Here is a 24,332-nt window from a genome sequence, read left to right as displayed (position 1 = left end):
ATGACTGCTACTACTGCTACCATTTCATCAAACGTCAAAATAAACCACAATTCATGTACGGACGATCTGTATAGTATATAAAAAATGTCAATTATTACGCGTATGCCTAATGAATTACCTAAAAGCGTTGTAAGTATTCACGCCACATTCTTCTTAGCGATGACAACGAATCTCAAAGGCCATGCTTTTGTGAACGCTAAAAGCGACGTCACCATGACCTCACTGAAGATTGCGAGCGTAGTTATGTTTCTCAATAGAATTATAAAATTCCTCGCTCGCTACTTGTCCTCAATGAAGTTCCTTGTTGCTTGTCCGCACTTGCCATGGCGGAAGGAAAAAAAAAGAACTTGCTTGCGGTACACATACGTTCTCGTACATGGCTAGCGTAGCTAAGCACATAGCACAGCTGGCATAGCTTTCGAGGTTAGGCTGCTACGCAGAAAACACCACAGAAGTGCCAGTTTCGTTATTCTCTCCAATCAACTTTTTAGGTCCCCCCACAAGCGGGCCCTAAAAGCCTGAAATGCGATCACTGTCACGTGCCAAATCTCTTAAAGGGGTATTCAGACGGAGGAGAAATGCTCGGGGGGTAAAGGCGGAGCCTAGTGACGTCAACTCGCGAGGAGAAGTCGCCACAAATGCCCCCCACTCACACGGACGAGGCGAACGGAGGGGGAGACCAGTGTTACTAGACTACTCTGGTGGCTTGCACCACCCGTTTGACGAGCTGCTGACGACGAGCTGCAGACGACCATCCAGCTGCAGACTGGACACCCACTGCCGCTCTCTGCAGGAGCAAGTGCAACAATGTGGCCAAACAAGAGCCCGAAATTCCGCCACATCCCCCACCGCAGGGGGATCGTTTGTCCTTTCGGGGAAAACGTCCCCGTCTCCTCCGAGGAGGCGCGGAGGGGTCACGCCCACTCGCTAATCCGTGACGTCGCGATCACGTGATACACAATCCCCCCTTCTCCCCTGAGCATTCCTCCCCCGTCTGAATACCCCTTAAGGGTTTATTGACGCTGTTGTTGCTGTTGTCTCTCTCTCGTGATCGTCTTGACTTCGCGTAGATTAAAATTAGTATGGGAGGGTAAGAGGGTTTGGCGAATATGTCTGTCTGGTCATGACATGAATAACGTGGAAATCGTGCCGCGTACGTCGTCAAACCCTTTCCTCCAGACACTTGTGGCACGTACCCGTATCCCACGGGCCGCGATATGCGGGTATGCGCCACAGGTGATTGACAGTTATATCTACCCAGGAACGGCGAGGACAGACATTAGTAGTTTAAATGCGAGAGCTTAGCGTTGACCCGACGAATGGAAAGAACAAAATTACGATCCCAGCAGGAATCGAACCCAAGCATTATGCATGGCTGTCAGGTATTCTACCACAAAGCCATGCCAGGTCTTGAAACTGCTTTGGAAAAAGACCCTATGCAGGCGTAATGTCGGTGCAACGTCAAGTGAGGTTGCAGTGCTGGCTATCTAATTAAATAGCAAAGCAATAAACATTACGTAGTATATGTACTCCTACGATATAGGTGTCACGTCGGATTAACGTCGATTGTGGTTCCAGCGTTGGCTTCGCTTTTATAGCAGTCTAATAAACATTACATTTGTATTCCTATGATTCAGCAAGCTATATTCAAGCAAGGTGTGAGAGCGGGCTAGTTGGTATTCCATAATGCTGAAACTTTAGCGCAAATTGAGCACAGCGGACAAAGAAACGACGAGTTAGCGCTTGTCCTTGTCGTTTCTTTGTCTGCTGTGCTCGGTTTGCACTTAAATTTTTAGCAGTATATTCAAGCGTTGCTTGAGCCTGGAGGAATACGCTAACGAAAGTTACGTATGATATTCACATCATCGCACTGTATTATGCACTTCATTTTGGATAATACTGACGTCTTTGCTCTAACGCAAGTGCTGTCGTTACGTCAGACCGTAAGTTAGCCTTTAAACGCCAGTGTAGTCAACGTACCTGGTAAGCTTATGATGTGCACACAACTACTACACTTATAAAAAGCACATCGATCCACCTCGTAATGCTTGGCTCAAGGCCAGAAAATGCAGCATAGACAATTACTCGCCGACTGCTTTGCATGAAACGATTCACACAAGGCGTGGGATCTGCCGAATTTTTTTCACACACATTTTCACACTCATTGGGCTTTCCCACTGGCTGAGCATCACAAATCTGGTTATCAAATTTTGCGTCATGGAAGGAAACGCTGATACCTAAACAGAACCGAACAACTCCATAAGCATGGATGGCAGAGGAACGATCTAGATGCACAATTTGCACACGAAAGGGTTTGGTGTGACCACATGAAATTGTACATTATTCTGCACAGAATAGGAATTACGAGGGACACGAAGTTGTGTACTATCAGCAGAGTGGCCCATCACAACAAACAAAATGTGTGGGCAGAGTGGAGCTGCTAGAGAGACTTTTCATAACTGTAAAGCTATAGCTTTTCTGAAAGGCAGTTTGCCCAACAAGTATTGATGTAGTAATTCTTGGAAACAATGTGAAGAAGCTCAGTTTACATGTGTTGGGTCATGGAAAATGTAGATGCAGTGCTCATCATGAAATTATGTGCAATATAGAAGCTTCAGCATGTACAGGCAGCACTTCATCTTTATTTGAATGATGCCGCCACTGTGAATGTGTCATGCAAAATATTGCAATTTAAAATGAAGAAAAAGGTCCATTTTCATGTTAACTGCAGCTGTAAAAGCCACACTCACTGTGCGATGTTCTGAGAATACTTCCAGCAGCAATACTTCACTGGAGATTTGACACTGGTGACAATGTGAGATACTCAATTCCAAGAATAAGATGAAGCATGGGACAACTTAAGGACAATGACTGCTCTTTATTTTCTGTATAGTCATTTCTGTAAAACATGATAAAGGCTAAAGCCTTACACAGTCAGTTAACATTACAATCCCACACACCAAATCTCAATGAACAAAAATAACGTGTAAGGCACAAGGTAGATTAACATCAGTTTGAGATTTGCACAGGTTCTTCTTTACAGGACAGAAGTTTCATTACAAATCGCATTGAAAATGCAAAAGCTGACTAATACTGGAAGATAGGACAATCGACGCATCTGTAATATGACGTGTATGTATATATATAGATATATATATGTAATATACAGGGTGTATTCCAGCTGCACCAAATTTTCTGATGATGATATGCAGTTTTTAATTGGTGAAAGGTGCACCAAATTTTCTAAAATTATGGCAATCGGAACTATGACTTTACATTTCTGATATGAGCGATAGGCTGGTGACCCCTAGATTAGGTTATGCAGTCATAAGCATATTGTACAAAGTTGACTTATACACCAGTCAAATGAGGCACTTTCAATCATGATCATGCCTGATTGGCGTCTTACAGGAAGTCTTACAGCGAGAGCTAATAAATGGACTATTTTACCTTAGTGTACTCAGTGAAACTGACAGAGCAAAAGAGTGCCCACAATGAATTCTCATCAAGCATGCCGTTCATCACAAAGCTTCTGCCATTACTCCACAGCTGAGTACTTTGCAGCCGACTTTTGCTTTCTTTTTTTTTTCCCACTTTCAAAAAAGGCCTGTCGTCTTAATGCCGGCAATGCACCAATTCTACATCATTCTGTTTGACACTGCAAAAACCAACATTTTTAGAACCAATACAGTTTCGCAGCTCCGCTCGCGTGCCGGCACAGGCGACCGACGCGTGAACTTACGGCGCTGCTGCTCCATTTTGCTTTACTTGCCGTAGCTCCCAAGATCGGATACGGCAACGCACCACTGCTCTCAATGGCGTGTTGGCAAAGCTTATCGCGGAGACGACGCACCTGCCACAGCGATCTCAGACGTGCGAGGAGTAGCCGCTTGCGACGCGTTGCTCTGTGCTCAATTTCTCCGTACTCCGTGCGTGATTGTTTGCGAACGGTGATCGCTTGGGAAGCAGTTCTTTCGATTTAGCACGTGTGAAAGGGACAAAGCTGAAGAATGTCATCTTGATGCGCGTGTTGCACGGGCGGCTCGGAAACGAACACTGGTCATCACTTCTCCGAATCAGGGCAGGGACTTGCAAGAAATATCTTCTGAACGCCAATCGCACCAGAATCGTGAAGACTAACTTTGCTACAAGTCGCTTAACCGAGCTCAGGGAATAAAATCAGGTACCTTGACCAACCATAATTCGTGTTGTACGCCTTTCTCAAGAAATCAGAATTAATTCATCCGAAAATTAACAACGGTCCTATCTTATACGACTTGCTTAGTATGACGATTCTAAGTACATGAGCCAGTGTCATTTTCGCCTCCACAGAAAAAATGCAACCGCCGTAGTCGTGATCGATCCCGCAACCTTCGGGTCAGCAGCCGAGCACCGTAACCACAGTTCCATCGTGGCGGCTGAACACAGGTTGACGGCAATGGAATATTCGTGCGAGAGGACAGCTAGACGTGTGAGATTGTACCATTATTATAGGTCACGTTTGATTATCTTTTGATGTTCTTGGAGCTTAGCTTGTGAAAAAATAGCTTTTTAAAACAGTCGAGGTTATTGAAAAAGTTTAAATCTCGGAATCTCGGCTGTCACGGCCGCCGAAAGCTGCAGCGACGATAGGTCACATGGGTGTTGTAGCAGACGACGCGTGAGGCATGATGCGAGATGGAACTGCAGCGCCGCTATTTCTTGCGTCGGCCGTCGCATCCACTTCGGAGGGCAAGCGTCTATGGGGAGCTGTGAAACTGACCTGGTTCTAGAAACGTTGGAAAGAACAACCTTGCAGCTTTTAGTGCTTGTCACGACTGCTGCGAAAACTCCAAGATGAAAGGAACAAATAATCTATGGAGCACAGGCCCACAGTAATTAATTAGTTATGATAAAATTGTGAAAATAATAAGAATTTTTGGGAGATACACGAGCTATTATTTCACCTCTGAAGGCTCGCTCAATCTAGAGGCCATTCAGGCCAGTCAGCCAAGTAGCACACACAAAGCTCACCACAAAATGACATTCCTGGTTAAATAACTAATACAGCCAACAGTCCGAAAGAAACAAAAAAGCTCACTAAGCAGTATAACAGGTGTTTCACAAAGACTTAAACATTATTCAGTAAAGATTAAAACGGGTTCACCTTTTCAGCAAAACATCTTCATTGTTCACAGATCCAAAACCTGCGTGATAATTACTAATTGACAAGCTCATTAAAATGTTCTTCCTACATTAAGCATACATTGAGGGCAAGTTGCAACAGCGAAATATAAGCTAGCCAGAACACGAAGCATGTCAGTTTTCTTTGAAAATCGTGTGACCAGTACCAGTGTAGCAAAATAAATTATTTAGAGGATGCGCAACCGAAATGCACTGCTCTTACAGTTAACACTTTTCTGAACTGCAATATTCCTCCTGTTAAAAACAAACAAACGAGCAAAAGAACTAACCATAATTCTCTCTGATGCACATTCAAAATAATTAGGGGTGTTCGAATAGCAAAATTTGATCTCAAATCGAATTCGAATCGGACAGTGCCGAATAGTGGACAAAAATGTCGAATATCGAATAAAAAGAATTTTATTGAAAATTGAAAGAAAGAAGAACGGTAATGCTGTGCTTCACCGTCATGAGCGCTCCAGGCCCAAAAATCTTCAGCCGCCTTTCACAGCAGCGTATTAACTGCGCACCAGAACGATGGGAATTCCTGAACAAGTGGTGCATTATGGCAGTGGTGACTGCACAGCGTGAAAAAATTTTCACATGTCAAGCCAATCACCGAGGGTTTCGCAGGCCAAATTTGAGACGTTTCACAGTGCTTGCAGCATATGTGACCGAACTACGCAAGTACGTGCCTTCTTTTTGGAAGCGAAGTTGTGAAGGGCTTGATAGTTCTCTCGTGTATTCTTTTTGTTTACGGAAATGGTATTATCTCCTTTAAAGTAAACATGTGGTCACTTTGAACCAGGATATCGGTGAAAGTTTTAACGAAAGGCGTACTGTAAAGGTGTTAGCGTTAGTTTTAGCCACGCCCCCCTAACCAAGTTGCACCGTTGGCCTTTGCCGCATTTTAGATATTCATCATGTCTAATTATTCGAAACTTCGAGTACTAGCTATTTAAAAGTCGAATCGAATTATTCAATTAGGTATTATTTGATTCGAATTCGAAACTCGAATATTCGCACACCCCTAAAAATAATATGTACACACTAGCGTTAGTCACATTTTTCTAACAAATAGGCGTGCCCTTCCTATTGGCTGGCTTCAGTTCGGCAGTAAAGGTATACTTAAACTAGTTCTGTAAATCAGAGAATCAATACACCGTCACACAGATCGTGTTAACTGCTGCTGCAAATTATATGTTGCTTTTACAAATTAAATGGTCTTCCTTTGAAAAGCCAAGTATACCATACATAAACATATTGCAAAATGGGAGCGACGAAAAAATAAGTATATTATATAATGTTGCAAAGTAAAAGTTCAAAGCACCTGAACACAAAGCATAATGAGAAGCAGAGAAGCACCGATATGCTATAGCAGGCACAAATATGTGGAGCTAAAACTGACAAGCCACAGGAATAAATAGAATGCATAAGCTTATGGTCAGAGTGTGCACAAATAAATGCAAAAATAAAAGCAATTGCAGTGAGTACCAAATATTAAGTAGATGGCATGGAGGCTTTGTTAAAATGTGTAGCGAGTACATAGTAGGTTGAAAAGTAAAGGTGCAACCACCTATGTATATGAGAATAAAAACAGCAAAGTATAAACAGGTGCAGTTTGAGTATGGTGCGTGTACACAGATTTCATGATGTACTTGACAACCTTACTAAAGCAGGATGCCACACAAAACTGAATATGTACAATCAGCTAACACAAGTATTTATGTCCTTGGAATGTGTAGAATTGTATGTGACGTCATACCTCTGGCAGAAGCGATTACAATAAATTTGTTGCCCTCATCATTCAAACTCCAAAACGACACACTTTCGATACAAAATGCAAAACCACTTGGATTCTCCAAGTGGTCTAACAAACATTTTTTGCAAATCGCACATCAAGTCGTAGGCAGCAAGAAATGTGACATTTGAAAATATAAAATCAGACTGCACTCGAGTTCTTTCAGCAGTTGTTCACTGAAGAAACAAAGAAAAACGAGCCCTTAAAATTTCCACTTCTTTCCTTCATTCATAGTGAGGGTCTCGTTCTGGCAGACTTGATGCTTTCAGGTAGTATGCGAGGGATTATTGGTCAGCTGCCAGTTCGTAATAAGTTCACGTGCTACGTGACGCCAACAGACGGGAAAAGAGTGTTTCACACTCGCCGTCATGGCTACTGGCGGCGCTGACTGACGCTCCTATGTTTAAATACACATAATATACCTCATAAAGTGGACGGGGAAATGGCTGCCGCGGTAGCTCAGTTGGTAGAGCATCGGACGCATTATTCGAAGGTTGCAGGTTCGGTCCCTGCCCGCGGCAAGCTATCTTTTCGTCCAGTTTTATTTCTTCACATTTACATTACATTTACAACTAATAGCGTCCCCTATACATCCCTTGGCATTATTGTCTGTTAGTGCTCATTAATACTGTGTATAACAAATAAAAATGAGCCCTTAAAATTTCCACTTCTTTCCTTCAAAAAAGAAAGAAGACGCATTAAATGGACAACCTTAATTGATTTCAAGCATACTGGCGTTACGTCAGTGACAGCTGTGTTGTAGGATGCCCTAGATACCACTGAAGCTATGTTTGCTTTTGTTTACTGATCTCTTTACAAAAGTTGCTTTTTTTTTTAAGTCTTGACTAAAACATTTAATCACTTATTCATTTGCACTTGTATGCACAAGGCATAAACAGCTTTCCGGTTGAATTTTCTTTGAAAAGTAAGGTCCATCTTTTCAGCTGACGATGGACTAGCATTCACCGCCAGTTTATGCAACTTACTTGCTATACTCATATGCGAAAGCTGCCGATTTTGCTTAATGTCACACTTGTGATTAGGGCCTTCCCAATATCTATTGTGTTCTGAAACCGAAGAAAGCCTGACATTTTTGGCCATCTCAAACAATGGCATCTCAACAAAGTACATGTGAGGGAACAAATCATCTTCGTAAGAATGCTGGTGAAGCTTGGAAAGCAAAACTGTACAGATCCCTGCTAAGAAATAGCAGGGAAAGTAGGTTGCTGAGAATATCTATCCACTAAAGGATGCCACCCTGGCTTCACAGTAAACAGTGGGCACATTGGTGGCAGCATCTGTCAAAGTCAGACAAATATAGTTGCACATTTTCAGCAAACAAACTTCTCACACTCCAAAAACATGTACAAAATATCACCAGTATACACACGTGGTGCCTGCAACACCCTATCAGATCTGTCATTTGTACTTTTCTTGTAAGAGTAGATAATTTCATTTAGAAAAAAGAAACATTTAGAACCATTTAAGGAGGTGATGATAGCTTGTGAAACGAGATGTGCAGTACAGGAGCATTAAAATACAGTCAAATATAGTTATAATGAATATGCGCTTCATATGGAAATACTTGGTTATACCCAATAATCGTCACAGCATACATTCGTTATATGCCAACGTAAGTGAAAAACATTTTAAGTTTACTTTGTTATATAATATAGTTCGATATATCGAAGTTAACCTGTATAAAAGTTTAACATGCTCCTCATGCTCTATTGCCGTATGCTTAGCACCAGTATGTGCAAAGATGAGTGCTATTTATTCTACAGACCATTCAGGTAGCACAGCCCTTAACACATCTATGCAACGACAGCCAAGTCTCCTCCACAAATCTCAACTAAGCAAACTAATGATTGTAGTCTTTTCACCTAACATACTGTCACTTTTTCATAATCTCAATACGCTCTCACAAATCACGTCACAGTTAACAGGCACAGTTGCATCATAACATCAACTAGTGGCACACAGCTTGAGCCGCTGCCATGGAACAGAATCTCTTTTCAAAGTGTCAGGATTATAGTAACCCTCAGGATAGCTCTGCAAAGTGTTGATAAGCACCTGTCAGACAGTGAAATGTTGGACCAAAGTCAAGTGAAGCACAAAGTGTATTTGTAGCTTAAATGCTGTAGGGCTTTATAGGATGCACCACAAGGACCATAGTAGCCACATGAAACAAATGAACACAGTCTGATTCACTGATGGCCTTCAACATCCCATAGCAGAGCAGAGTTTACAGTAATAGGTGCCAGAGAAGAGAGATGAGTGCCAAGGACTCTTACCATAGACAGTTTGGCTACACAATGAAAGTTGTAAAGCACTGCCAATGGTGCACTGCAGTGCAAGAATTATGAAAAGTGTTAAACAGAATTGCAAGGAAACTTAACTTCAGCTGAACTGGTTATATAAATGGGTAGTATATTGGTTATTGGGTAATGGTTATAAATGGCTAGTATTGAAGCAATCTTGGCAAAGACGCAAGACTGGCAGCTGTCTAATTTTCTTGTTAGCAGACTTTAAAGGGAGGCAGCAAGTAATAGCAAAGGCAGCAAGGCGACAAAGGAAAACTAGCATACGTTTTTACTTATTCTTTCTCAAGGCTGCAGCAACGCCACAGACAGCTCTCAATATTTGCCACTAAAGTTTTTAGACATCTGCGACCATACTGGTACTCTCAAGTATACTGCATGTGCATGCGTCTGTAATTTAGGAACGAAATGTCCCATCACAGCAGTGGACCCTTTGCACTCCTAGCATGCCTCACCGCATGACACTTATGTACTGCGGTCAACTTGACTTGAAAAACCTTTACAGGAGACGCAATTGTGGCTATCAGGATCGGCAGCCGATGTATGCTTGACGCATTTCTGTGTATATATTTGCAGTCGGATAGCCGGTAGCTGCAGATGAGGATCACAATGATATGCCACGGTTAGCTGCTTGATGGTGGGAATGACATGTCCTCGGGAAGAAAGCACAGCTGTATAAAAAAGGTATACTATTCTCCACCAATTCCTCGGGAAGAAAGCACACCTGTATAAAAGAGGTATACTATTCTCCACCACGTGAACAATGTTTGCAAAGTAAACAATTTGCATTGCAAAGTATGTTACCATTTCACTGAAAGTGCCATGTAATATAAAGGAATGTGATAGCGGAATGTGACAGTTGAGTAGAAATACAACAAATGTGAGTAACATATGGGCTTTTCACCGGGTCTGCATAAAGGCAAGATAGCAGCCAGTAGGACAGTCATGAAAACATCGCTTGGGTTCTAATGTATACAGAATAACTTTCCACAATAGTAAAGAGCAAGAACATAAACCACAGGACTCGTATATTTTGTTGGTCACAACCAGATGAAGTGCGCCAAGAATGAAGTTCACGAGGCTTCACAATGGCGAAGGCTTTTACTCACATCACATTTTTGCTCTTGAGATGCTCACAGCTCACCCTACTGCTGCCCATTTTGCCAGGGCATTTCAGGGTAACATAGAGGGGGAAAAGATTGATAACAGTAGGGTGGCAGTGTACAGTTTTTCTACGACTTCTGTGCCCATTTGTCGAGCCGGTCAGTGAGTGCCGACTGCCACAAAACAGCCTTCAAATGCTGCTCAAATGCACTAAAAAATCTAAAATCTATGAAAATTTGCTGCAAAAGTATCTTGACAAGGAAGAGTTGAAAACACAGTAAATAGGCATTTCTGAGGTCTCGAAGCTTGCACTGAGACAAATGCAAGCCGAATCCAAAACTCTATGTTTACAGTAACAGCAAATCGCTTACTGAATAACATACTGAAAGTTCTTCATGTTTTATGACACAAAATACGACAGAAGAGCTGCATGAACAGTTATTTTGTAGCACTGTCTGAACCACATATAGTCACATATACACACAGAACGAGAAAGATTGCATAGAGATATGAGGCACTATTTCTGCTTCCTTGCAAGGAGCATGGTTACTGTCAACCATAACATCAAAGAAAGGCACCACAATTGTAAAACACCATTTTGCTGAAACTGGGGCAATCGATCCAATAGTGTTGCGAATCGTCTAAAAAGATGAGACAAGAAAAATGTTGCTCCAAATCACCGAAAAAACTAAGCATATATGGAAATTGCACTTTTTGCAGTTGAATAAGCCTGCTAAATCTAGGAAGAAATCTGCTAAACTGGCAACAAAATAATGCTAGTGGTCACTTTAGCACAGGCACGGAGGCAGTATCTGTTTAGAGACTTCTTCCTAAGGCTCAGAGATATGTGACCCAAAGATGTTCTGCTGTGTGGCTCACTGCCAGTAGTGAGCGAAGTCACAGAATCAACCATTACAGAGGGAGGTGGTCAGCCTAAGCTCAGCAAAATAGTCGAGGTCAGTCACCAACTTCACGCCGATACGTGGCGGTCAACACTCGGCTTCCACGCGGAGACATTGCCAGTTGCCATTTGCTGCTGCAGAGAGCCATCACCAGTTGACGGCATCTGCTGGCTTGTGGTGTCTGCAGCTAGGCCAGCTTCACGAAGAACCTAAAACGAGCAATGAAGAGAAGTACTCTGGATAATGCCAGTAATTCCAGTCTTCAACTTCAGCAGGCAATGTTTTCCAATTTGTAGCATGATCAATCGAGTGTTATATAAACCATCATCACATCTAGGTTCAAGTGCACAATGAATGTATCATGGTTTATGTTTTTATCACTCCTTCCAATCAGTTCAAGAACTATCATACATTTGATGGCATATGTAGTCAACACAAGAGCGATAACACAAATCATCCCTTCATTCGCTCATTTCATTCCTTCACTTATACCATAGCCTGGCTAATCATGTTCACTTCAATGATGACATTTCAAGCTCTCACATAAAGTCAGGCAGCATGATGTCAGAAATTAAGCTCATTAAAAAAAAGAAAACTGAAAGCAATAGTTAGGTCCGATACACTTTTTTTGTATACTGTGAGGTTTATAACGGAAATTTTAATCTCACACATCTAAAACAGAAAGGTGCCGGCAGCAGTAGGCAGACTTGTTCTTACATATAGTTGCCAGCAATTGAACTATGCTGTATGAGGCTCCCAGCAGATAAAAGAAATGGATAGTTGTACAGCAAGTGTGTTAATGACAAAATGCAAAGACAAATGATGCAGCTAACGAGAATTCAACCTATCTGCTACCCCTGCATTGGGTTCATTCCTCTAATTACTTTGGCTTACGAGAACTAAACTGCTGAGAAGCACCATTTTAAAGGAACACACAGCAGTTGAACTTACTACATGTAGGGTACTAGAATTACTTAGTTGTAACGATTACTCCATTACAACTCTACATGGCATTGACTGCAAATATGTTTGCTGCAGTGAAAACAAGCACTGGGCAATTTTCTGTGAGCCATTTTTCTAAAAAACAGTAGAATCTCAGTGATACAAGCCTCGGGGGCAGTGAAAATATTCGTATCACCAAAAAACTAGCGAAATTAATTTTCAAACCACAATATATGCACAAAACATTTATTTCTGTAGAAAGAACTTGCATATATCTTTCTGGGACTAAGACATGGTACAGCTGGCTGCTGCAAACGCGTGCGTCAAAGCTTCGCTTGAGGCCAACTGAAAGCTAGTGCCAAAGTCCACTCCATCATAGTGTGAACGTTAGGAATGCCGAAACGCTTCGTGCCTTTTTACAGCCTTTTTGCCTTTAATCTACTGCTACTTTATCCGCGTACCTTCGAACCTGTGTAGTCACTTTGATGATCACGTCAATAGTAACCGCGGTTTCGTGCACAGCAGTTGCGGCAAATGATAGTTCCATTTTCAATGCGTGCGTGGTAGCTGTACACGCACCTTCCGAACTGCGTCGTTGCTATCTATGATCCCGTCTACTGCAGTTTCGTTTGCAGTGATTGTGGTGAAAGCACAATATGATTATGAGGGACGCTGTAATGGAGGGCTCCTTAAATTTCGACCATCTGGTGTTCTTCAACATGCACCTAAATCTAAGCACACGGGCCTCTAGCATTTCACCTCCATTGAAATATGGCCGCCGTGGCCGACATTCGATCCCGCAACCAGCACATTAAGCAACATAACCACCAGACCACCGTGGCGGGTATTTCGCTGCAATAGCTATGCAGGTGAAAGCAAAAAGCTCTCTGCAGCCATTACTGCTTACCTGAAGGTGTCCTTCAGCATGTGCCAAGTACTCATCAATCCAGCCAGGGTTGCTGGGCTGGCCACAGAAGGAACGCATCACCAATGTCAGGTGTACAACAGAAAGCATCAGGGCAGTACAACTGCAACAAGGAAAAGAGGGACAAACAAGACGTCATGTGTTCAAGTGTTCACCTGCAGTGGTGAAACAGTAGCACGTGCATGCCCTGCAAAGGGCTCCCAATAAACATAAGACAGTGCATTTAGTGCATCACACAACAGCAAAAGCTAATTACCTGCCCTGTAAGTACCATGAGAACAAAATACTGCATAAAACACTCCTCATCAATACAGTTGCATCAACAGTCTTTGTCTTTTTGCTTTAATCATGACAGCAATTATAACGACACTTCAGGCAAAACTTCAGCGCAAGTGAACAAGTGGTATAACCTGAAGTGTAACATACATACACGATATTCCTATTAATCAGTAATTGTGACATTCACTCATCATCATCATTATCATCCTCAGCAGCAGCATTATTGAATGCTCATTCCATGATAACGGCTAATCCGAGCAATCTCTAATTACCCTTGTCCAGCATCATCTGACTTCATCCAATGCCTGCAAATTTCTTGATTCCACAACACCGAGTTATTTGCCACCTACAACTATGCTCCCTTTCACACGGCACCTTCTTTGCTATTCCAACAGACTACTTATCTGTCCTACACATTAGGTAGCTAGCCTGATGACATTTCCTTCGCTCAATATCAACTAAGGTAAAACACTGGTTATTGCATTTAACCACTATTCCACACTGCTGCTTTCCTATCTCTTAATGTTACACCTATCATCTTCCATTTCAATGCACATTGCCTGTTCCTTAGCTTGTTCCCAAAATTCTTTGTTAGCATCCAACTTTCTGCCCCATATGTTAGTAGGGGTAGAATGCATCTGCTACACATTTTTCTTTTCAAGAATTGTGGCAAGTTTCTGGCTACGACATCATAATGCTTGCCATAGAGGCCACAACCATTTCTTATTAATCAGACTTCCTTATGCTAACCCACATCCCTCACGAGTAATGGGGCAAAATAAAAATAATAATGCACTTGAACAGGTATCAGAAGCGGAGTGCCACAGACTTCTCGACCTCTTGCCCCATTTAGTACAAGGCGTATTAAAAGGACTGACAACCGCTCAGAACACAAATTGAGATAACCCCACTAATAGAAGGATTGTCTATTGTACTGTCTAAAATGACCCCTGTTTTTCTCATAAACCTGGATTTATATTTTTATTTCTTCACTCAAAATTACTTTTGGCGCCTCTGGTGGCAAAAAAGTGAACGTGCACATGTACCTATCACGTGACCTTTTACTGGCGTACGCTATTAATTGACTCTATATTAGTGTTTAATGCAGCACACCTTTTATTAAAATCTTTTCTATTGTAAAACGTGCAGATATGCATTCGTTTGAACTGAGCAGAACAGTGGCGCCGCCTTCGTTTGATGTATGACCCGATGCTCATGAGCAGCAGCATGAACAATGTTAACTGAGGGCCTAGTGGCACCTGCCAACGTGCTGAAAAAGTACGAAGAGCGCCTCGCGGCCTCCGAGATTACCTCCGGTGACGCATTGCCGGAACTAATCGCGAAGGCCATGAGTGCCTAGGTCGCGAGGCGGTAAAGAGATCTCACGTGACGACGAACATTCAAAAAACTTATTCTACCTGCTTTTTATATTCCAAAATGGTCAAAAATGTCAACACTTCAGAGCATTGCTGGGGGACGTGTACGTACAGTTCAGGGGCTTTTCAGATCGAAAAATACTCCTAATAAAATTACCATGCGCTTTTGGGTTTAACCGCTGCAGCTACAAACACTACGAAGGCTGAGGTTTCTATTGTGCCATAAAAAACTGGGTCGAGAAAAATCAGTTGTCGGTCCCTTCAATAAAAGGTGCAGTGGCGTCCTACCGTGCTTCCAGCAGCCTGGCATCCAGGGGTGGATACATGGCGCGCACCACATCATCCACACGTGGTCCAACTCTCTGGGCAAGCTGCGCTAGCTCGGCTAGCTGCGCTTGGGTTGCCGGACGCCGCACCGATCCCACAGAGGCAGTCACCAGGCGCTCGGTCAACTGGTGGCACGTCTTGAGAACAGCCAGGCAGTGGGGCACCAATCCCCTGGCATACATACAATACATATGTATTTGAAACAACCCATCTTTCAAGTGCACCTTCCCACCAACTATAAGAGACACACAGCCAAAATAAATAAGTTGACAAGGGACTGCATGGCAAACGGGGAAAGACTGTAGTTACAATCATAGGTCGGCGAACTCACTCATGAGTCGACTCACTCAGACTCATATCGAGACTTGAGTCTGAGTCTGAGTGAGTCCGGGTGAGTAAAGTTTTTGTGAGCCTGAGTCCGAGTGAGTTCGGTTGGGAAAATTTTTGATGAGTCTGAGTCCGGGTGAGTCCGGTTGAGGAAAATTTTTGTGAGTGTGAGTCCGAGTGAGCCCTAAGGGCAAAATATATTGCATGAGTGAGTCTGAGTGAGCTCCACATTTTTTTCCGAGCGACGGTCTTATCTACTCAAGTTCAGCATCACTATGAGCCTTATGTCGGCTCACGTTTATACTCACGTATACTCCCACATAATTCAACGCGCTACCGTTCATACGTCAGCTCAATATTTATTGATCAGGGGCATGAGTTGAGGAGGGAGAAGGGGAGGAGGTGCCTTGTTCTACCCCCGCAAACTTCTTCACGGGAAGTTACTGATCAAAATATCACGTGTGAATCATCTCTTTCAATAAAAATATCCTTATTGAACTGCAAACTCAGATAACTCGTCTTTGAAGGTACGAGATCAAAATGCGCTAAGTAGCGCACTGATTATGCGAGATATTGGCGTTAAAGGCATTGAGATTATGGTCGAAAAAGGCTAATTATAGGCTAGCGGACTCATGAGTCGACTCACTCAGATTCACTCAGACTCAGATCGAGCCGTGAGTCTGAGTCTGAGTGAGTCCGGGTGAAATATATTTTGGTGAGTCTGAGTCCGAGTGAGTCCGGATGAGGAAAAGTTTGGTGAGTTTGAGTCCAAGTGAGCCCTAAAGGTAAGATATGTTTTGTGAGTGAGTCTGAGTGAGCTCCACATTTTTTGCTGACCTATGGTTACAATGCATGTATAAGTGCGAGGAAACAAATAAATTAAACCACATTTGATTAGATCAGGCTGTCAGCATCTAAGGCAGTGGTTCTCAGCCGTTGACGCGTCAGGGAACCTTTGTGGACTGGTTGAAGTGATGGCGGACCCCTTGGTGCGACGAACCGGGGGTGGGAGGTCACAAAACGTCAAAACTCACCTCGAAAATAAGTCGAATAAGTCAAAACTTGCCTCCAAAAACTTTTTTTTTTCACGGGCGATGACGTCGCAGAACCTCTAAGACGGCTCTGCGAAACCCTATTTGAGAACCACTGATCTAAGGGCATTCGATTATTGAGATCTAAACTCATTTCACCACATGCATTTCACCAAATGACATCACTCTTCAAGGAACAACATTTAAGCATTAATTTCTCCGGTTGACTTTATTTACATTATCCAGATATACCCCTAAAGGCTTCAAGATGAGGATATTACATAGTAAAACAGAGTATCCAATAAACGCCAACTAAAGTCAGACAGCTACAGGTTAAGTTTTATAGTACACTAAAGCCCTCTCGAGAGTGAAAATCAAGAGTGCAGTACCAGTAAAAACAAGAAACGGGGCACCACAACTGATGAGCATGTCGATGAAAGATAAACAAATTGACAATTACCTGAACAGCAACTAGAATGTGCCACATGCTCTGCGAGCCTTGATAGGTACAGAAAAAAAAAAACAATGACAACTAGCAAAGAAGTGTTGCAGAAGTCCATGAGAGCGAAGAATAATTTCCGGGAAAAATGAATAACCAAAACCAAATAGCAAGATTTTTAATGTACCACAAATTCACTGCAGAATACTAACATTCATAAAATGCTGATGTTGACTTGATGGAGTTATAATTGTAAAAGAGCATTTAAGCACTGTATGCATTGCCCACTGGATCAGAATGTTGACACAATCATTTTTCTGCATGTTATCAATGGTTTCAAATGAAAACAGGCATGACTGCAGCAAAATGCAGATACTCACGTGGCATCGTCTACCCACTGCTCATCTGCCAGAATCTTCTCAATGTCTGGGTGCAAGCGGACATCATCGAGCTCCATATCAGCTGCCTCATTTTGACTGTGGATCAGGTGCACATCAGGCCTGCATTATGAAGTACATACAGTGCTACTTTCAAGGACTTATGACAATAACACAAGTAAATCCGTTATTTCTATTAATATTTATAGCTTCACTTCCTAAAGTGACGAGTGAGCTATGAGGACTGTAGTCGTCGAGGTCTGCATGCAAATTTCTGCTGTGAAGACTTGCTTCTAATGAAACCAATGCTCAAGATTGTAGTGCTGATGAAGACGTTAAAGACATTCGTCGAACTCAACATGCTCGACTTATTTTGCTCAGGTAGTCCGGATGAGAGTGATTTTGATAGCTTTTAGGAACTATTATAGTACTCAGTCCTATAAAGGGCAATTACTTTTACTGATTGACAATAATGTCTTTTCCTGTCTACTGTGTATCAGGTTTGTTCCTGATCACCACACAGTGGGTGTAAACTCTAAAAAGCACAGTAGACTTTAGTTAGACAGAACCTGAAGGGACCAGGAAAGTAGGCTCCGGTTAACAGGAGCTCCATTTACTGAGAGAGGAACAGGGGTGCAGAATTCAAGTACGAAAGCAATCCTATTAGAAGCAATTGTTCCATTTAAACAGCAGTTCCATTTAAAGGGACTCTGACACCAAAACTGAAACCTCGAGATGTTTGTGTTGTTTGATTTTCCTGTATACGTGGACGCTTCTGACCGATTATTAGCGACGGACGTTGCTTTTAAGTTATTTTAATTTGGTTTTAAAGTAAGTGTGAGTGCTCCTCTGAGTTGGCAGCACCTGGCAGCACTGGTATGACATAGATAGGGGCTAAGCGTGACATTCTACGAGTAAATCAAGTATTTTCGACGTCACAGAAGATTTGCGCGGCGCACACAATACCACGACTAGCGCCCAGCGAGGGCTGTTGTTCCTCACCTGTCTCGCTTTGTTGTTGGGCTGCTGTCAAGGTAGTTCAGGCTGCTTACGCCAAGGCTGCTTACGCCAGTAATGCTTTTTCTTTTTCCTGAAGGGACGCGCGCTTAGCAGGCTTAACATACCCACATCCTTTCATTCTTTACCGCGCGCGAGACCCCGATTTGAAAACTGCGCTTTCAACAAAACCAAAGCTTGAGTGCAAGTGATCTTAGGCGCTCCCCCACCGTGGGGCGCTAGTTTCTTATGGTTTTAGGCAGGCGTTTCAAAGTGACGCAAAATTGGTCGCAATTAACGGCACTAGCATTAATTATACGATATGTTAGAGCACTTACGATTCAATTTCGAGATTATCAGACAGAAAGCTACAAATTACAGTGAAAAAGTAAAAAACAAAAATTTTGCTGTCAGGGGTCCTTTAAGAGATTTCTGCTTACTGAGAGTTTACTGAAGTTTAAGTCCAATGGCACCTGTGGACTGTATGCAGGGTGCAGACTGTAGTTTAGAAAATTAATGCTATAGTAGCAGTGAGTGGACATAGTAAGGCCTAATGACTCACCGAGAGTCCTGTAGCTGACGGCTGAGGTGGTCTTTGTTAGAGCAATATCGATGCCGGCACACCACGATCAGGGCAACCAGGGAGCTCACAAACACCACAGCTAGCACACTGATGGCTACCGCTACTACGGCATCCATGATGACACAATTGGACCCATCAAGCCACCTCTGGAAAAAAATCAAGCAAGATTGCATGATTCAGTGTTGGCACATGAATTGATACACTCCTAATGGTAAAGACCAAAAAGAGGAAACTACATCCAGTCTGCTGCAGGTTTGTTGGAGATGTCTGTATGTGTAGGCAGTATTGATGTGAAATGAGTTTTTTAAGTATGTTGACATGCAGTTGATACATCAAGGGAATTTGCCAGTGTTTCTATACCATCAACTTATTCACATGCTCAATCAGATGTTAGCTTCTCATAAGTAACCATCTCTTGGGCGCTGCCTCCATTTCCCTACTATGAAAAGATGAATAACATGGTAGACTCCACTAACTCAAGAGACATTAAAAGGAATTTAAATTTGTGTTCAAGTAAGTTCCTATTACACAAAACTTAAAATATGTCCAAAAAAATCAATCTTGCTAACATGACTGAAAAACTGAGATAGGAATGATACCTCTTTCAAAATTTTGTGAGCTGGGTGTTTTCAATTAGAAGATGAGCATTCGAGCACATTAGTAAGTCTTCAGAATAAACTGTCAACCTATAAGAAGAAGTGCATGTCATTAAAGGAGTACTGACACGATTTTGAAGGGCAGCAAAACGGACGTTTTTGGTTTCCTTGGCATGTAGTGTTAACGCTCTCCCCACACCGCATCCGGGACACACGTATAAATATTTCAGTTTCATTTTTAAAGTTTTCATCTCCCAGCATCTGCAAGGCAGCTTCACCGCATGGAGAGCCCTATGACGTTTCAAGTCAGCTCACTTGGTTTGCGAAGTCTGGCTTCTGCATGCAGCCTAAATCCCAGAAATCGCTGTCGGAGGCACTGGACGACAGTTCACTCATCATGAACCACGTTCGACTGACAGCAAAGGACAGCAGGTGCATATTTCGTGGGTTGCAGTCTGCCCGTGACGTCACGGGCAGACTTGACACATCACTATGAAGCCGCCCTCTCGAAACCGAAACCGCTGGTTGAAAGAAGCGGTATTAAAAATATATGCAATGCATCCCCAGGCACCACGACACTTTTTTTTTAGGGTTCTCGACACCCGTGCTTTCATTTAGAGCAACAACCTGAAAAATTTTTAAATTCATGTCAGTACTCCTTTAAAAGAAACAAAGCAACCACGTTTTATGACACTTTCTCAGTAAAGTGGGAAGACTGCGAATACAGAGCAATTAGGGAGGCATAAACATGCCGTATTCATAAAAAACTAAAAAATGAATACAGGAAGCAGCTCCGCCATATGTTTTATGTTGTTGTGTGTTTACGTCGAACCAGACTATATCGAACTCGGGTAAATTGAATTATCCTTCACGTCGAAGTATTTTTGAACATGGCAATGCTTTACCATCAATGCATAGGAAAATTTACATCTACATTGAACAAAAAGAGCCAGAACACTTGATATATCGAACATCAGGCAGCGTGAAACGTCCAAAGAGGTTGGCTTTCCCTCATTCATTTGGGAGAGTTAGCGGTGTAATTAGGAGGGCACCACGCAGTGAACAGAAACTAGTATTTGCCATTATGGTTATTCCCTATGATTCCTCGCCGTTGTGCCGTTGGCCCGTTGTGCGGGGTTGCTGTTCGCTTATCCGCTCGTTTTGTTAATGCGATGTACGCTGTAAAATAGAAGAACCTGCTGTTCTCCTCGAAGCTAGTGATAATAAGTACAGTCGAACGCGGGGAGAGAAGCCTCACGTCGCCACTGCATACAGCATCCCAAGAAGCATAACTATAGTCGGATACAACTTTAGAAGGCAGCGGCATCTCCTCCTCAAAGGCGGATGAACACAAGCCTGCAACAATGGGCGCCCACTCGGGACTGACGTCATGAGTGGGACAGCCGGTGGCTCCGCCTTCGGAGAACATCGGCACGTACATAAGCAGGACTATTTCTTTAGTCGCGGAGCCGATCGGCTGCCGCGCTTCGGTCGTCTGGGCGGGGCCTCTCCTGCCTTCTAAAGTTGTGTCTGACTATAGAAAGCACGGAAAATACAAAATTAAAGCAAGAAAACCCGCGTATTGCCATGAAGGCAACTCGCGCAATGAAATTCGCATCGAAAATACAATAATTTCATTAAAAGGTGTATATCGAATTATCCATTATATTCAACTAATTCCCATTTTCTCACGGGTTTGATATATACAGGTTCGACTGTACCTAGATAATGACAAATACAGAAGCATGACTAACGTTCTTCAGAAACTTACACCACTCTTTGGAACAGGCTATGTCTATGAGCAGATGCTACTACTAACGAATGATGATGCCTTTAGTTTTAAAAATCATGGGTGGCATTGCAAGACATGCTGAGGACAGCAACGAATGATACCAAACAAACTGCCTTTCACAAAAGTAAAAACGTGCAACATTTCCCATTAATCCCTTTGGTCATGAGGCACACATTTACATGCACAAATTGTACTCACCACATCTGTGCTGTGCTGGCAAGTAAGAAAACATAGGAAATTGAGCTAAGGGTAAATTGGAACTTCCATGTGTATCTACGTTACTAAATTGGAGTACACATGCATGAGTGCACCACCAGTTGATTTAACAGAAGAAGAAATAAAATTTTCTAAACCACAAGCAGTGAATGACTCGGCGGAGAAGGCAATAAAACTATTTCTTAATCTCAAAAAGATGTTACTCGTTCTTATATTGCACTGTTCATCGTGTGTGTGTGTGGTGTCAAATGTTACAAATGCAGCTGCGCAGGCCGAGTGTGATGCTTTTCAAAATATGTTGGAAGTTAGCACCTATCTCTGTCGTATTGCACTTTGTGCTTGTGTTGTGTTGTGCGCTGGATGCTGAAACATGTGAATTCCTGTGAAGCTGGTTTCGGTGCCGAATGATTCGCAGTTGAGCAGTGCTGGGTTAATTAGCCGATCGTTGACAATATCGCTTTTTGAGAGAAACTGCACTCTGCACTTCCCTGCGGAACACTCGCACGAAATCGCTGTAGTGCAGAGAATAGTAAAAATAATTAACTTGTGGCAGGCCATGCGCATAAAGTTAGCAAGGATACTGTAGGAACCGAAATACTGCACTATATGCATTTATTTTATTTGGATGCCGCATGACGTCAAGGTTTTTAATACCGGTCATGAGTGTCACGTGATCACTTTTGATCGCAATCGGACCTGATCGGGATCGAATTTCTTGACCGCGATTGCCTCATTTGCGAGAGCTGCGGAAAGAGGGCTGATCACGGCCGAGAAATCTGATCCAGATCGGGCTCATCGAGATCTAAACTGCACTGTGAGACATCAGTATCTAAAGAGGAACAGACATTTTTAAACTTTTCGTCTATATCGCCCACTATGTTATCAGGCAGCCAAACGAGAGAACCGTAGCTGCGTGCTAGCCGTGATAAATCAGATTAAGCAACAAGTTTATCGTGCCGGGCACCAAAGCACCAGTCCGCACGCATCGTAAGCCCGCTTACAAACCTTTGCCAAGGCCTTGCATGGCAACAAAACTTTTCAACGTCGATAACAGCGTGAACAATCACCGATAATACAACAAAGCTCTGCGAACGATCAAAACGAATGTGCTGTTTTGTACGTAGTGCCGCATGGCGATCATCCTTGACAAACCGGTTGATATCACGCAGATTGAATAGATCTATCCTGTGGGCTACAGATGCACTATATGATTACTCTTGTGTGCCCAGTCACGATAGGTTCATGTGATGTAAAATGGTTTGAGTTGTCACCACGAATCCCGCAGCCTTATATTTTGATTCCCGACGCATGCCGAATATGCGCGAAGCCATAGCGCAACAGGTCTTGAAGTTGTGCGTACTTGCCTAAAAATAAAGTTGACAGTCACATGTCAGGTTTCGAAGCAGCAATTCTAGTCAGGGTCGAGTTGAGTCCACTTAGTATCAACACAATAACAACAGTTTTCACGCTGAAGTTCATTCACATCACAGGCAAAACAGCAATTTACAACCAGGGCTACCGCGAGTCAGTTGCCTCACACCCCCCAAAACAGGATTCATGTAAGCCGCCGACGCTCCGTTCCTGAGGCGCTGCTAGTCGCACACTTTCGGTTTCATGTATGTACGACGTATGTTTCGCATCGTGTATGTGAAAGCAGACTCCGCGTGCTTCTATTATGGTCTAGAAGAATCCGCTGGTGGGTTAGTTCATACAGTTTCCTGGGCTAGTTGGTACACGCCTTGATACATACGAGTATTGCACAGGCGTGCGCAGGGTTCCTCATTAGGGGGGGCGAAGGTAGAGTTACTGTATATGCTACAGTAACTCTAGGCGAAGCATCGCAGCGCCCCCCCACCCTACTAAGTCCATGTATGGGGCAGATTTTGCGCTCCCTCCCCCCCTCTTAGGTGACTAGAAGGGTCAATGTACGGGGCAGATTTTGCGCCCCCCCCCCCTCCTAGATGATTAGGGGGGCGGCCGCCCCCCCCCCCTGCCCCCCTGTGCGCACGCCTATGAGTATGTGCAGCTGTTATATTACGATCTGACGAAGCACTGTATACAGGAAGTGTTGTAAAATACAAAGACAACGCAACAGGTTAACTTGGTTCGCTTGATGCATGCAGGACAAAAGAAGGTAACGGACAAAATACCAAAAGGAAACTTGGCTCAGCGCATTCAGGAAGGGCGAAGGGAAGTAAAAGAATGGAAGAAAGAGGAGTTAATAGATTTGAACCACAATGACTAGGCGGTGATAAGGGGGGGGGGAATTACTTTAAAACCAAATTAAAATATCTTAAAGCTAATATCCGGCACTAATAATCGGTCAGAAGTGCCCCGCATACAGGACAATCAAACAACACAAACATCCTGAGGTTTCAATTTTAGTGTCAGGGAATGTGTACGGTTATGGCCATATAGGCGTTTAACAATAATAGCGGCTGAGGGCCTTGATATCGCATTCCAAGAACGGTTTACTTCCCACTTTTACCTTGTGCAACCAGGGACCAAAAGCTGGTCATTGTGAGCAGCACGTCATTATTGCTTCATTCAATTTTTGCATCCATTGCGAAGTTTCGTTTCTTTCTGTCGGACTCGTACAATTGGGGGGGTGGAGGGGTGAAACGTGCCCACCTCCCCCTCTAAGTGGAGAAGCCTATGGCGGGCATCCAGCTGGCCTCCGCAAAAGCCGTGTCCTTAGAACATGTGACCTCTTGCACCGGAACTGACGCCCATGCAGCTAGCGTCGTCGCATCAACACCCGGCCCGCACTTCACTATTCCGCAGCAACCACTTGCATCCGCGGCGTAGAAGAGGGCAATCGCCGCAGTCGTGGGG

General features: G+C 43.2%; 1 protein-coding gene and 1 non-coding gene across 3 annotated transcripts; one reads left to right on the top strand and one right to left on the bottom strand.

Moving 5' to 3' along the window:
* The first annotated feature begins 7,412 nt into the window (after positions 1 to 7,412).
* On the top strand, positions 7,413 to 7,485 carry Trnam-cau (transfer RNA methionine (anticodon CAU)). Its single transcript has one exon. It is a non-coding gene; the product is annotated as a tRNA-Met (tRNA).
* A 71-nt stretch (positions 7,486 to 7,556) lies between these two features.
* LOC119388030 (transmembrane protein 98) lies at positions 7,557 to 23,069 on the bottom strand. 2 transcript variants are annotated; one of them, XM_037655638.2, is made up of 7 exons: positions 22,862 to 23,069; positions 18,873 to 19,039; positions 17,318 to 17,437; positions 15,102 to 15,311; positions 13,141 to 13,261; positions 10,010 to 11,500; positions 7,557 to 9,956 (listed from the first exon to the last, which is right to left on the bottom strand). In XM_037655638.2, the coding sequence occupies exons 2-6, from the start codon at positions 19,007 to 19,009 to the stop codon at positions 11,360 to 11,362; spliced, it is 729 nt and encodes a 242-aa protein (XP_037511566.1). In that variant the 5' UTR covers positions 19,010 to 19,039; positions 22,862 to 23,069; the 3' UTR covers positions 7,557 to 9,956; positions 10,010 to 11,359. The 2 variants fall into 2 exon arrangements, with proteins under 2 accessions (XP_037511566.1, XP_049269746.1); XM_049413789.1 differs by lacking the exon at positions 22,862 to 23,069 and having other exon boundaries at positions 18,873 to 19,045.
* Positions 23,070 to 24,332: the final 1,263 nt, after the last annotated feature.

This window comes from Rhipicephalus sanguineus, chromosome 3 (assembly GCF_013339695.2).
Source record: "Rhipicephalus sanguineus isolate Rsan-2018 chromosome 3, BIME_Rsan_1.4, whole genome shotgun sequence".
Classification (NCBI taxonomy): domain Eukaryota; kingdom Metazoa; phylum Arthropoda; class Arachnida; order Ixodida; family Ixodidae; genus Rhipicephalus; species Rhipicephalus sanguineus.
This window is presented reverse-complemented; position numbering and strand designations above follow the sequence as displayed.